The sequence below is a fragment of the Lampris incognitus genome, chromosome 6 (assembly GCF_029633865.1).
Source record: "Lampris incognitus isolate fLamInc1 chromosome 6, fLamInc1.hap2, whole genome shotgun sequence".
NCBI classification, from domain to species: Eukaryota; Metazoa; Chordata; class Actinopteri; order Lampriformes; family Lampridae; genus Lampris; species Lampris incognitus.
Window position 1 is genome coordinate 50,498,966 of NC_079216.1, and position 14,928 is coordinate 50,513,893.

The window sequence follows — 14,928 nt, forward strand, 5'->3', positions numbered from 1 at the left end:
TAATTGTAACAGAATAGGCGGAGGAGCACAATAGAATGTTCGTGCAGTCCACGTATTTTCGCTCACTATATCATCTATTTTTGGCAACTGCCCCCCCCCACCGACCAGAAATTCAAACTACATGGTTGGAATTCCCAGTGGCATAGCTTTATAACCACAAGCCCTATTCCAAAGCAATTTTGAAACATTCATAATCTTGGGAAAATAAATGCTTGATTGTTTGGTTTTCTCCAGTGGGGGTTTGTCCATTTACCGGTGACCGTTTTTTATTTTTCAGCAGCCATCTTTGATTTTGTGAAAAAAGTTTCACTTTGAAAACATGAAACACAATAATACGTCCTTGCCATATTATAATCTGTAGCAGGGCCAAGGCGTTACACCTGTGGCGGGGGGTACAAATTCCGTTGCGGGCGATGAGGAATGTCTAGGTGAGTCAGTCAAGGCTCTGACTGTATTAGGGTGACGTGATTGTATAAATGAAATAAATGGTTGTAGCTAACTACTGGCACAGAGCCACATGGTTGAGCTAGAATGAGAATTTGAGGGACTTGATTTGATGTCACATGATGCCAGATGTGACGTCATCTGACTTTGCCATACCTTGGCTTCTGGTGAATTGATGCCCCTGCAGAGAAATGCAGAATAGAGATGCAAGGATGAGACAACTCAGAGTGTACACAGACAAGGGTTGCCAGTGCATAGGAAAGCAGTCCCTGAGAATCTCCTGCCATACTGTTCATACAGAGCAGACGTGCACGTAGCAGATGGTATCCTACTAAAGGGGGAACGAATCCTTATTCCATCACCCATGCGCAGAGAGATGCTTGAAGGAATCCACCATGGACACCAGGGCATGATGAAGTGCATTGCCAGGGCACAACAGTCCATCTGGTGGCCTGGGTTGACAAGAGATATCAGAGAGCTAGTGGAAAGATGTGACAGGTGCTGCCAGTTTTCCAGTTATCGAACAGAGCCTCTGATGACAACACCATTATCTGCAAGACCATGGCAAAGAATGGCTGCAGATCGGTGGGGAAAAGGCCACTACTTAGTTGTAATTGATTACTTCTCAAGATATACTGAAGTAGCCAACCTGCCGACACTCACAAGTGCTACCACGGTGGAGAGGTTGAAAGTCATCTTTGCCAGATTTGGCATTCCTGAGCTACTAGTGATGGATAATGGGCCACAGTTCGCCTCTTCTGAGTTTACAGCATTCATTCAAGAATATGACTGTGCACATATCACTAGGAGCCCCAGATATCCACAGAGCAATGGTGAGGTGGAGAGAGTGGTGAGAACTGTAAAACAGATACTGAGCAAGAATCAAGATCACCAGATCACCAGAAAGCTCTCTTGGCTTACAGAACAACCCTGTTAGCTCATGGAGTCTCACCAGCAGAACTGCTGATGGGGAGAAGATTGAGGTCTACAGTTCCAGTCCCTCCTCAAACACTCAGACCAAAATGGCCAGACCTCCAAGCTTTTAAAAGGAAAGAAATGAGGATGAAAGATAACCAAAAGAAAACTTATGGAGCAAGACAGAGCAAAGGAGTTGCTGATACTTGAACCGCGCCAGAGAGTCTCGATCAGAACAGCAAAGACCACTGGAACAGTACAAGCATCGGCTTCAACTCCAAGATCATACAAAGTAGAGACGGAACTGGGAACACTGAGAAGAAACCGAGCTCAGCTTACTGCTCTTCCAGAACCAGACCAGTGTGACCAGATCCAGCCTGACCCTAATGTGACTGTGACCAGATCAGGGAGAGTCTCCCGTCCACCTGAAAGACTGGACTGGTAAAACGGGTCATGTTCAGTGTTAGGAAGACATGTTGTGAAAAAGGGCAGAATAAACCCCTGCAGCAGAGTCAGAAGGGTCAGGTAGTCCACCCTGCCCTTCAGATAAGAAAATATATATATAATACAGTTCATGTTTAAAGAAAATGCATGATATTGGAAATGTGTTTTGTTCTATAACAAGCTGGATAAGATTTAAATGAAAAGTTAAAGAAATGTGATAATTGACTAAAAGGGGATGTAGTGGAACATCTGACCTCTAGGGGGCGCTAGACGTTAGGTAAAGACAAATAAGTTCATACGGAAATGTAACGAGCGAAGAAGACGATGAAACGTAAGCGTGATTCTACAGAGTTGCCTGTGTCGTCGTGATATTAAAGCCAAGGTTCAATACAGAACATTACAAATACATATTTATGAGGCCAAAAAATCGGTATGGTTTTGGGATGCAAACTGCAAGTGATGTACACACAAATATACATGTAGACATGGACCGGTTGGGTAATATGGCTTTAATGAAAAAGCTTCACTTTTCTATAGGACAGCTATTCCCACTTTTAAGAATACCGCAGCCCAATTTGAAATCTGAAAATCTTCCGCGGCCCACCCAACCCTTTAATTCCAAGTCTGCTCAACACATGAGACTAAAATGAAGTATTTCCCTATGTATAGTTATTTCATAAACAACAATTTTATGTGAACAATTCTATGTTTAAATGCAAATATTTAATAATAAACATTTTATGTTAATTTCAAATTTAATTACAAAATATTTATTTATTGAAAACGACCTCTTGCGGCCCACCTGCAGTATCTTCATGGCCCACCAGGGGGCCGCGGCTCACACTGGGAATCACTGGGAAGTTAGAGTTATAAACAATTATATTTAGTGCAAATCTAATGATGTGAACATTTTTTCAAGTATTAGTGTACTTCTCATTTTGCAGCAAAGAAAAAGGTACAAATAAAACATCAGAGCGCACATTGGTCTCATATTAATTAAATAATGAAAGCTGAAAGTTTCAAGTCTGCAAGTTGATTTTCATACTGTACTGGAATGAATGGAAACCAATGGCTGCCAGGAAGGTAGGAAAAACAGAATCAAAAATCTAAAATACGACGGCATGCTTTGGAAAATGGCCTGGAGTTATGTAAAGTAAACACCATTTGTAGTAAATGGGCGAAAACATGCAGACACCAGTACTGTCCCATAACTCATTCCCATCCCATGGTGTTATTGACGCTGCTGAGAGTCGATATATGATGCGTATGGTAACATTCAGCGTTGTATGCAAATAGATTTGTAAATGGATTGCATTTATATAACACTTTTCTAGCTGCAACAGCCACTCAAAGCGCTTCACAATCAATGAATACCTTACACACACACACACACACATACACACACACACCGATGGTGGTGTCAGCCATGCAAGGCGGCAACCAGCTCCTTGGGAGCAGTTAGGGGTTAAGTGTCTTGCTCAAGGACACCTCGCCATTTTTTCAAGGAGGAGCCAAGGATCGAACGGGCAACCTTCCGCTTACCAGTCGACCTGCTCTACCTCCTGAGCCACTGTTGCTCCATACAGACGATGACTACTCTTTGCCTCGTTTTTGTGACTCCTTGGGGTTTGCAGATTCACTTAGAATGACTGGGAGTCTATTGGGGTAAAACAGTTTATTAGAACGAACTAAACGGTTCCCACATAAATTTCAGTTTAGTAATCTTTAGAAACCTTATTAACTGGCATCCAGTAGTAGTTTTTTTTGTCAGCCTGACCCATAACTACCTTGTGCAAACTTGATTTCAATTATGGTAGCACTAGCATCACAGCTAAACGCTGGTGATTGGTTGTGAATGGTTATCATGATTTGGTGGTGATTGGTTATCATGAATTATAAAAATATACAGCCAATCCAAGGCAATACATTATATGACGATGTCCTCAAACTCATCAACCAATTAGACTGAAAGACTGAAATGGCATTTCTTTTGATTTCTTTTGCTTTTTGTTTTTTACACAATATAAGGGTGATGCCTATCTCTGAATATAACTGCAATTTTCAAGAATGTACAAATATTACTTAACAATTCTGTGGTTGATAAAAAAAATTATTGGTGTAAATGGCTGTTTTGGGGGCTACTCTCCATAAAGTCATTTTGCACTCCCCGTATTCAGCAGCAGCAGAGTTACATTGCTTCTCTTGAGAATTGCTTTGGCATCGTAATCATTTGTGTTACAATTAGTGTTAGACATGAAATCAGGACTACAAAGTTGTGCAGAAAAACTATGACAACAGATGACCCCATGCAACTGCATCCATCTGTGCACACATGCGACAGAAGTGCTTTGTTGTTCTTCACTCACTGCTTATGAGTTTGGATTTGTTTCATGTTATTGTACTTTTTTTGCTTTACTTTTCATTTTCATACAGAAGTGGTAGTTACATGCACGGCTACATTTGGAGAGCACAAATCACAAAATAACTACTACCTGTTTGCATGTTTAATTTTTAAAAATCTTTTCTCTATATTGTTTGGATGTGTGATGTATCCCAAGTTTTTCCAGTGACTCAATTATCGCATGGTACACTTTATTATTTCACTTTAGCCCATCAAGATGTTCTTGGATTGTACTGTCAGACCAGATGTCAGTGTTCCTCCACTGACCATTACAGAGATTCAGGTATTACCCAATTTCCCCTCGGGGATGAATAAAGTATTCTGATTCTGCTTCTGATTTTTTGTTTTCTGGTTAAAATAACTAATATCTGTGCCTTGCGATATCAGACCATGCTTAATGATTGGTGTAGGGTCGAATAATGGGCTGTAGGGTATCGACACCATACCAGGCGTGATGGTGTCACAGGAAGTAATGTGAATGTAAAACCAATCATTGAACACTGACGTCACCAAGCCCCCCCCTCCCCCCCACCAGCACAATCTGGACGCATTGAGCATGGTTATCAAACGGTGCTGAAAATACAGAAATGAGCATGGTTTGGAATCATTCCACACCAAACTGTTTGCTAAAGGAAATGCCCTTCCTGGGCATGAAGAGTAATGCAAACTTTTGTATTACTCTTCATGTTCAGAACCATTCTGCTTTGCTATGGAAAAGGGTTCTAAGTAGGGAAGAGATGGCTTTGTTGATGAAGTACAATTTCTTCCACTAGTAAATGAGTCAGATTGTGGCTCCTTTTAATAGTAGTCCCCCTACCTTGCGGTGGCTCCTCTTGCAGATAGAATGGGACCTCCTCCTGCATGCCATCCTGAATGCTGTGCTGGTTGGAGAAGTCAGTAGGAGGCAAGGTACCCTCCTCTCCCATCTCTTGCTCTGAAGTGAGCTCCTGAAGGAGAAAATTATTCTTGAGGCTTATCCATATTATTCATAGTCAAAGTTGTAAAAAATAACCAGCCACCAACTAATTATAAGGTGCTCTGGATGCTTTTAAATAAAATTCCATCCATCCATTATCCAAACCGCTTATCCTGCTCTCGGGGTCGCGGGGATGCTGGCGCCTATCCCAGCAGTCATTGAGTGGCAGGCGAGGAGACACCCTAGACAGGCCACCAGGCCATCACAGGGCCTGGCGGCCTAAATAGAATTTCATGCATGTAACATTCAATACCTTTTTATAGTTACTCTCTAGTGCAATATGCAGATGATTTCAAGTTGTTCCTCCTGTCAAAAACCGGTGTTGCAAGCTGCATTATAGTGGTATGCAAAAGTTTGGGCACCCTTGGACAAATAGCATGTCATGTTAAATCTCTACATGAAAATAAGTTAATATAACTACAGGAGCGAACATGCTTAAACAAAACGTTTCTTCAAATGTTAATGCAAAATTACTATGTATTTGCTGAATGTAACTGATGAGAAAAATAAAATATCAAATGTGGCATATGCAAAGGTTAAGGCACCCTGACAGTTGTTACTTACTAACTCCTCCTTTGCAGAAATCACAACCTCCAAGTATGGAGGCTGTGATTTCTGCAAAGACTGTAGCCAGGCAACAGCCTTTCTATTTTTGCTTTAGGAATTTTCCCCCAACTCCTCCTTGCAGAACATTTTTAGTTTAGAAATATTCCTAATTTGTCTTGCATGCACTGCATGTTTGAGATCTACCCACAGCTTTTCAGTAATATTCAAGTCTGGGGACTTTGAAGGCCATTACAAAGCCTTAATCATTTGTTTCTTGAAGAAGTTCACGGTTGATTTTTGAGGTAGGTTTAAGTTCATTGTATTGTTGTAGTATCTATTCAACCTCTTTTCAGATTCAGTTTTGTCACTGACCCTTGGATGTTAGCTTCCAGGATTTGTTGATACGTCGTAGAATCCATTATACCCTCTACCCGGACAATATTTCCCTTACCAGTTGCTGCAATACAATGGGTACAAGCATAACAGATCCACCCTCATGCTGAAAAGTATGCAATATGTTATTTTTTTCCTCCAAATGCAACTTGGGTGATTGTGGCCAATAGGGTTGTCCCGAATACATTTTTTTGAGCTCCAGAGCTTCAGTAGTAATCAACTGTGAATATTCGAACCTTCGGCCTGGGGGGGTGGGTGGGGGGGTGCTGAACATGACTCGGGAAGGACTCAGCCAGACATTTCCCTGTTTTTGGCTGAGATGGACGGCATAGTGCAGCAACATGTGTCTTTCAGTTGAATTAAACGCATTAATTTTTAAGGATTATGTTATTCTACAGTATTATTGTTTGTATTGTTATTTGTTAATAAAAATGTTTTCCAAAAGGTTTGGTGTGTTTTATGTATATTCGTAATCCCGAGGGATTTGGTTGAACGAGGTCCTGTCTATGCACTTTTTCTAAATTTATTTCTAGTTTTTCCCCTTATCCCACCCGATTAACCCAATGGCATACGGCCGGAACTCTTGTCGAATAACTCCCCTGGCTCACGTTTCCACAGGAAGGAGATAGTCGTAACACCAGTTTCTTTCAAACTCGTGTCGGCTGCTCTCGCTGTTTTACACCCCGAAGCCTCGCATGGATTGCATTACCTTCAGGCCGCGAGGGAGGCGTAGGGAGAATGCTTTCGGTTGCTTGGCTGCAGGCGCCTGGATGGGCCAGAGGGGTTGCTGGAGAATGACGAGTTCCCGAACACTACACCAATCTATACCCACTATCCCTCGCGTAGGGGTGGCCTAATGAATGCCTTGCCCCGTGGACGCTCTGGCCGTGACCGGTTACGGCGAGTCTGGGATACGAACCTCCCAGCCACATGACGAGCGGGTTGCAAGAACGGCGGTTTATTCCGCTCGGCCATCAGAGCGGCCTGTCTATGCACTTTTTGTGACATAACAGCTTGTGACAATGTTTTCTTATCATGGATAAATTACAGATCTACATAAATGCTCATTATAATAGGCTCTGAATCAAAGACAACGCCCGTAAATAATGAACACACAATCATAATAAAGAGATGCATGTATAAAAACTGCCATACCATTGATCTGTTTTATTTGTACCGTGACTATATTTGCACCATGATGGATCACAGCAAGTTACGTACATGCCTCTTACTTGCAACAACCACTTCTCTCTCGAAAAAAGTTGTTGCCAAAATAACATTGGACTAATTTACATATATTGTCTAATTTATTTAATTACTCTAAGGGATTAAGAAAAACTACTCAGATCCATCCAAAATACTAGTAGGAAAAAAAAAGTAGAAAGAAAGTTGATACAGTAGTTGACAGGTCACCTGTAGGTCAACTAGTTGACTGTTTTGACTCATCCGTAAACAAAACATGCAATTTGTCCAGGGACGGCCAAACTTTTGCATAACACTGTAAATTTCTTAGGAACTGTACTGTGTACATCAAATGCTGGTGGTCTGAAGCAGAATACCAATTTCATTGTACAACTCAATGAAATCAATCATTATAGAAATGTATTTGTTACAGAGGGGCATTATAGAAGTTTGATTTGAAATTACCTTGGCAGTATTATCTTCTCTGACTTAAAATGAGTGGCCTGACACATAGCTGACTGTTTCTAACAGTGACTTTTACCCAACAGTTAAAGACAGTAATGTAGTCAAGCTTTCCGCAGTTAAAAGATATATCAAATATTAAATAGGTCTAATCTTTTTTTACCCTCAACAGATTTAGAAGTCATCCCAATGCAAATTAGCCTATCTTGCCAGCCCAGTCAAAAGTGTCTTTCTCGTCTCCAGCTTGTTTAGAATGAAGCAGTAAAGATTTTGAATGGACTCAAGAAAAGTGAAAGTGATAAATACACAAAGCATCCCTCCACTGGTTATCAGTTAGAATCAATTTCAAGACGTCACTGATCACAGGTGAACGACTGACAAATCCCTGTGTTGATTTAGGCAAAAGCTGATTGTGTATGTGCCATCAGGGCCCCATTTTGCATAAATAATTATGCAAAATGCCCTTAGTTAAGGGGATTTTCGACTTTTGGGTCATATTTTGCCACATATCACAAAATAAATAATTTGACTCTATCTTTACCTGTCCTAAGTGACATTCCGTTTGGGTTACAAGAGCTCATCTGATAAAAAGGCAAAGTGTGCAAAAGCACAGAATACTGTTTCATTACGCTGTATGAGGGACTGGGGTGCATTGTCTCTCTGCATTGCGAGCTGATGCAAGGTCCTGTTGCTACACCAGTGTTCCCAGGACCAGGCTTGCACATTTAATAACAATTAACACTAATGTGATCATGGTTACTGTGCCCACCCCCGCCCCCAGTATTATATTACCTATTATATACAACACAAAATATTGTCCTCTATCTTCACCTCGGACACATGGCCAGTCTTTACAACAGGCGCACAAAACAATCTCAGTAGGCCATCATTAAAACAGGTTCCAGCAGATTAATAAGGATCATCAACGCCATCGCAGTCTCCATTTTTAAATACTCCATTTAATGCTGTTATCACGAATATGTTGTACACGTTGTTATCACCTGCACGTGTCGCTTGACATGGCTGACGGATACTTCTTCATGTTTTTTCACTTATGTTCATGTTTTTTCACTTCCAATTGCTCCGTGGGGCTTGCATGAGCACTTCAGTTACCCACTTTTCCCCAACCTAGTCCTAGCTCTGAGCTAGTGCTAGTCCGGAACCGTCTAAGAACCGCTTTACTTTTCCACGGGCGAGAACTGCCTAGAGAGCCACGTCATTGCGTCACTAGATACGTGTCCGAAGATGAGGCGAGAAATCAACTGTGTAGATTTCGATTTTTTTAAACAATTTTCGTAAGCTACTTCATCATAAAATTCACTTCTGAGCATTTTTGAGGTGAGAAATCAGCTGTGGAGATTCCGAATATCAGCAGTTTTACGAAAATGATGGCGAATCGAAAATTTGCTCCAACGCTTTCGGAGTTGAGAAGCTCCCCAAACCGGCGACCAGCTGGCCAGTCACGCACACAGACCCCGCTGAGAGACGGCCGGAGCTGTGAGACCGGTCTCGTAGAAAAGAGGCTTTTATTCCCCTGTTGACGGATGGTTTGTTTAAACGTCACTACACGTTAATAAAATTAACGGAACCTGTGCTTATCTGCCTTGTTCCCCTGTGGGGCGATTGGTCTGAGATTTACAAAGTTTCACTTGATTCATTATTTGACTCAATATTTCTTAGAGCGTACTCTTAGGTTTTCTTCGTCGATGTGTTTTTAAACATAGGATTTCAGATAGTTATGCTAAACTGAGGATTTTAAACGCGGAAAAAATGAATCTGGGGTTTCAAACTCACCCTGTCAAAGTCGATCAAATAAAGTATGTGCTTATAAAACCATCTGATTCCTATCAAACTCTGATTTGAAGCGTCATTACTCAGAGTGTCGTGATGCTGTAAAGCCTCCCGAGGCACATTTGTAAATTGTGATATTGGGGTATACAAATAAAATGGACTTGACCTGTTAAGGGGTGCATGCATTATTCTGCAGAGCTGATGCTACTGAGTAATGCGTCCCCTATTGGTCTTGTCGGTCACGATGATCCCGCCCCCAGCCCCTGACATAAGAGCTTCTTTCTTCTAGCCCAGCAAAGAGTTGGTGCCGCTCTGGAACCAGTTTTTCATTCCGAGAGCCAGTTCTTTGGCTGTCGAAACGCGAAGAACTGGTTTGAGACGAGGCACCGACTCCGAACCAACCCTCGAACTGCGAAAAGGGGTAACGGATAAGCCGATGGGGGTGGGGGCAGTTGATGTGTCCCGTTTAGTTGAGACGATGCTGACAGATTCCGACGGGATTTTTTTTGGTCTGTATCTCTCAGAATCCAAAAGGCGCCTAGAATAAGACTGTGCTGTTGAATACAGTTCGGTGGATAAACGTCACAAACGGCTGCGGATGTTGGATCGTCAACAATATGGCTAGTCACTCACCATCGTCATGACAATAACAAAAACAACATCCAGGCCCAACCCCCCATCCCCCCCAACTCACCTTCATTGCTTTTCTATTTCTTCCTCTGTCTTCCTTGACACCTGCAGTCTCCGCTCCGCTTGACAGGGACGGTGAAAACTCTTTGGCTGAAAAAAGCGACAGGTATTTATTATACTCGGCGGTAAATGTTTGGTAGAGCGCCTATATTTCTGCAGCGTTTCGCTGACGTTCTAAACGGAAATGACGTGGCGAGACCGTTTGCTGTAATGACTAATTCTGCCACACGATGTCAGCAGAGTCACGTGGATTTGCTTCCGATCCCCAAATGAAATTCTCACCTACAGTCTAGCAGATAGAGTTAAATACATCTCGATTTTTTTTTTTTTATTTATTTTTTTTTTAAAGAAGCATTTTCTTTGGCCAGGTAAAGTCCGCAATATATAATGATACGTGTGATAAAACTCATAATACAGCAGTAATGTTCATACGTTTGAAAGTATCCAAAGATGCAATTCAAGTGCCCTAATTTGTTGCAGGGTAGTAGTATCGATAGGACTCTGACATGCATGCAATGGATGAACCTTTGCCCAGATTAAACACTGAACTCTTGAATATTTAATTTGCAGTACTTCTCAAATTTGCAGTTCAAAAGAGACTTTTGAGTGGGAAAACTCTTTCTTATAGATTAAAACGTCGTCTGATGATTTTCAAAAGGGCAGGCAAAATAAGATTTTCTTCTCCCTGCTCCTTTTCGATTATGGAATGTGTAAATTGAGTTGTGTTTGATCATGAATTGCTTGTTTCTCTTTGGCACTGTACATTACCATGAGCGGAATAAATAATAATGAAACGAAATGAAAATGTGCGTTGATAATGACAATGAAATCATGATGTGGTAGCCTGTCTCAAAGGAAATGGGTTATCAGTGCCTGCTCACAGGGTTCCCACGCATTCTGGAAAATCTGGAAATTTATGGAGTAGCTTTTCAGTCATGGAAAACACCTGGAAAATGATGAAATTGATTCAAATTCCTGGAAATATTATTGCAATCATGGAAAAAAGTAAATTTAGGTTACAAAGTCTTATTTCTATGTGCTGAGAATGCATATTTTTAATGCAAGTTTTAAAAATATGACTTTTTGTTTTTAGCTGAGATTGCATATTACTAGCCATGTTTTAGACACTGAGATTACACATCGGTGATTGAAATTTGGGGGATATGGTCAGTGACCAGCTAAACATTACACAGTTCATTTATCTACTGTTGAGGCTTCTACTGATAATACTGAATAACACAACCTTCCGTGAGCAGAAGCTGTCACTGTAGACCTATACCTAAGCATAAATCATAGAAAATCATTCCTGTAAAAGAGTGGGAACCCTTTTCAGTTCGAGGTTTTGTCACACAATTTGATCTTTATACCAGGTAAAAAATGTGCATTGGGTAAAAAAAAAGAAAAGTGAAGTGGCCGCTGATTGAGCCGATGTGGCAGGCAAGAGAACCAATGTCCACAAATTATGACCGTTTGCCCTCAGTATTACGTGCAGACAGAGTGCACAAGTCATACTATGGCAGTGTGTCCAACTTCAAATGCAAACATTGAATTTTCCTTACTCTCATTTGCTTCAGGTGAGATGACCCATAGTTGTTTTTTTTGTTTTTTTCTGTTTTTTTTTATTACTTGATCTCATCTATTTGTATTATTTGCTGGGTCATTGCTGCATTTACACTCTGCTAATTTTATATCTATTTAGAAGTGGCTTATAAGGAAAGCTGAGTGGCAGTTCTTACATGTGGAAAAACTCATAATTTCTGCCAAAAAGGTGGTACACTTGCTCAAGATGGAAAAGTCATCAAGTTGGGAAAGAGTTTGACAAGTGAAAAGTCAAAAAAAATGTTGTCCTGTGTTGCTATTGGTATTATTGCCAAAGATGCAAAAGGTCATAGATTCAACTCTTGGGCAAGCCCTGTAGGATAAAACTATTGCTTGTTGCCTTCATGGTCCCACAGTCCCTGACCACATACGGGATTTCAATATTGCACACCTTAACTACATTCTTATTTCAAGAATAAATGTGTTAATTTCTTACCCAAACAGCTGGCAGGGCACAAGGCCACTTATCTGTGGGAGAGTGTGTTTTTTTTTATACATTTCCTCACCTCTTAATAAGTGCTACCTAACCTGATGTACTGTAAGTATCTCTCTATCCCCACCTTTATCATGATACCCATCCTGGTCCTGTTCAATACATTTTGTTAGCCACCATATTTGCCTGAGTGTTCACCCCAATCAATGTTTTAATGTTTGACAGTATGAGTTCAACTCTGCCAGGTGACACGTTCATCTATGTTCCCTGTCACATGAATGGGGAAAAGAAATTTGCTTTGTAATTATTTGATTGAGTTATTTATTCACCGTTTTTATTTTTATTTTGAAGATTGAAATCTCCCCTGCCCAAGTGGCATCCATGAATTTTGTCCATTTTACAATCTGATTTCAGTACGTGCTCTTAGAATAAATAAATTAAAACAAACAAAAACAAAACAAAACAAAAAACTAAGCTGCTGTTTGATTTTTAATTTCCATTTTAAATTTAATTTCATAGAACTGTCCTTTTAGTGGGACAGGGGCATTTGCGCAGTGGGGACCTGTTTCAACCCAGTAAAACAATACAACAGCCTTAAAAGTTGCTTGGGGACTGACAGGGAATGGAAAGGACTGGCGCTGCACAATTCCTGATTTCTGACTCTCCCTGGTGTTCACTGAGAGAACTACAACCAGCTCCAACCAGAGGCCCCCACACTTGAAGCTAGTTAAGGTTACTATCTGAAGCTCATTATAGGACTGATGTGTGTCTGGCTGTGGAAGGACAATGACCTCATGGATACAGGAATAAGGTCCTTTTAGATTGGACTGGCAACTGAGAATTAATCCCCAGCTGTGAGTTGTTTTGGATTGGTCAACTCGGGTAGCAGTGTAAAATGTATGTTGAGTTAGTTTCAAGTTCAAGTTGTTTCAAGTTGTTTTCTTTGTCAAATGCACAACAATGCAGTGTGGCAGGCAGTGCTGGTGATGAAATGATTAGGCATCAGTTCAAATGCAAAATAAGCTAAAGAATATGACATAACAGAATGACAATATTTACAGGCCAGCCTGGGAAATTAAAACTAAAGCTAAAATAGCTAAAAATAGACTAAAAGTAAGCTAAAATTCATAGGGTATACAGGTTGGAGAAAAATAAATTTAAATTTACACTAAACTAAAATCAAACATTAAATTTAAAATTAACAGTAAACATGGAAATGTAGCAGCATGCACAGAGGTATGTTTTAAATATGGTAAGTGTATCAGGAAAGGAGAGGTGTGGAGAGTTGCAGCAGTTGCAGACATAGAAGCACCTATTTTGTAACTATAAATAAATCATGCCAACAGATTGATTGATTGATTGAACAGAAAAATTACCCCCCCTCCCATACTGGACCGTTAGCGATCACGTGTTTTTGAATTTTTGAATGTAAGCACCTCTCCCTTCTCCATTGGGCGCTGTGCTCGTGATGTGCATGACGAGGCAATTAATGGTATGTTCTTTCTCGTGTAACTTTATTGACAGCTGATGATTGCTTATGGCATGAAACAGGCTTGTACTGTCTCTTAAAGAATTTACTCGAATCACTGGATTATTTTGCTCCTTATTTGTTGAGCACTTTTCCTATCGTTGAGTGTTTCTTTTTTAACAAAGTTTTATATATATTTTCTTTAGAAACTGTTAATGGTGTTGGTAAGAGTGCTCAGCCAATGAGGATTGGAATATCAATATCAATATCTATCTAGCTATATATCTATATCTATATATAGATATAGATATGTATCTATATATAAGTGACTGCAATAACCAGTCAACTTCCCAGCAAACATGCCTCTTTGGGGCCCATGTGGGGCCACTGCGGGCAGGAACAGAGGGTGTGGGCCCCATTACCGGCATAAAATGTGGGGCACGTGTGGGCCCCACACTAAAGGCCCCTGGTGGGGCCCCAGTGGGCAGCGTGTGGGCTGAGTGTGGGCTGCCCACACTAAGCAGAGTGGGCCCTCAGTGGGACCCATTGTGGGCCCGCGGCATGCCCATAGTATGCCCACACTTTGGGCTGGGAGCAGTGGTCCCACACAGGCCCATAGTGCCCCATGTGTACCTGATATGCTAGTGACATTTATTGACAGCCAAACAAAAAAACCTTGGACAACTTGTTTACATTTTACTGTCATTTTTGCAGAGGTCTGACTATATGCAGTATTGGGCATGGGCGGTAAATAAAAAGTTTGAGTACCGCTTACCCTAAAGCAGTTGTAATCTTAAAACGTTTTAACTGTACTGTCAACAGGGGGTTTACCTCAAAGGTCAACACTGCTGTGGGACCCGCATGGGCTAACCCACAGAGGGCCTAGGTGGGCTTACTGTGGGCAAGACCACAGTGGGTTGCCCACAATAAGCCCACATAGGGGCCTCAAAGGGCAAAACTACTGTGGGCCCCGCATGGGCTAACCACATGGGGCCCATGTGGGATTAGTGCGGGTTTACCCCTGCCCACATTGCCCCACAGTAAACCCACACCTACCCACAGTGGGCCCGCACGGGCATGTTTGCTGGGTTATGGGTCTGACCCATTGTCCAAGGGCTAGCGAGTCTAGTCATTCGTGGTCATTACACTACCCTCCTCCTTTGGGAGGTGTACACCTCTGGGCA

At 41.4% G+C, this 14,928-nt stretch overlaps 1 protein-coding gene across 1 annotated transcript in view; it reads right to left on the reverse strand.

Annotated features, from left to right (window-relative positions):
• Positions 1–10,374, reverse strand: part of zgc:101566 (Transmembrane protein 263-B-like) — a 34,790-nt gene extending 24,416 nt beyond the window's left edge. Inside the window, exons 1-2 of the mRNA XM_056281944.1 lie at positions 10,249–10,374; positions 5,022–5,151 (exon numbers count right to left, since the gene is read on the reverse strand). Coding sequence (XP_056137919.1) covers positions 5,022–5,151; positions 10,249–10,254 — 136 coding nt within the window. The 5' untranslated portion in view covers positions 10,255–10,374. The remainder of the gene's footprint in view (positions 1–5,021; positions 5,152–10,248) is intronic.
• Positions 10,375–14,928: the final 4,554 nt, after the last annotated feature.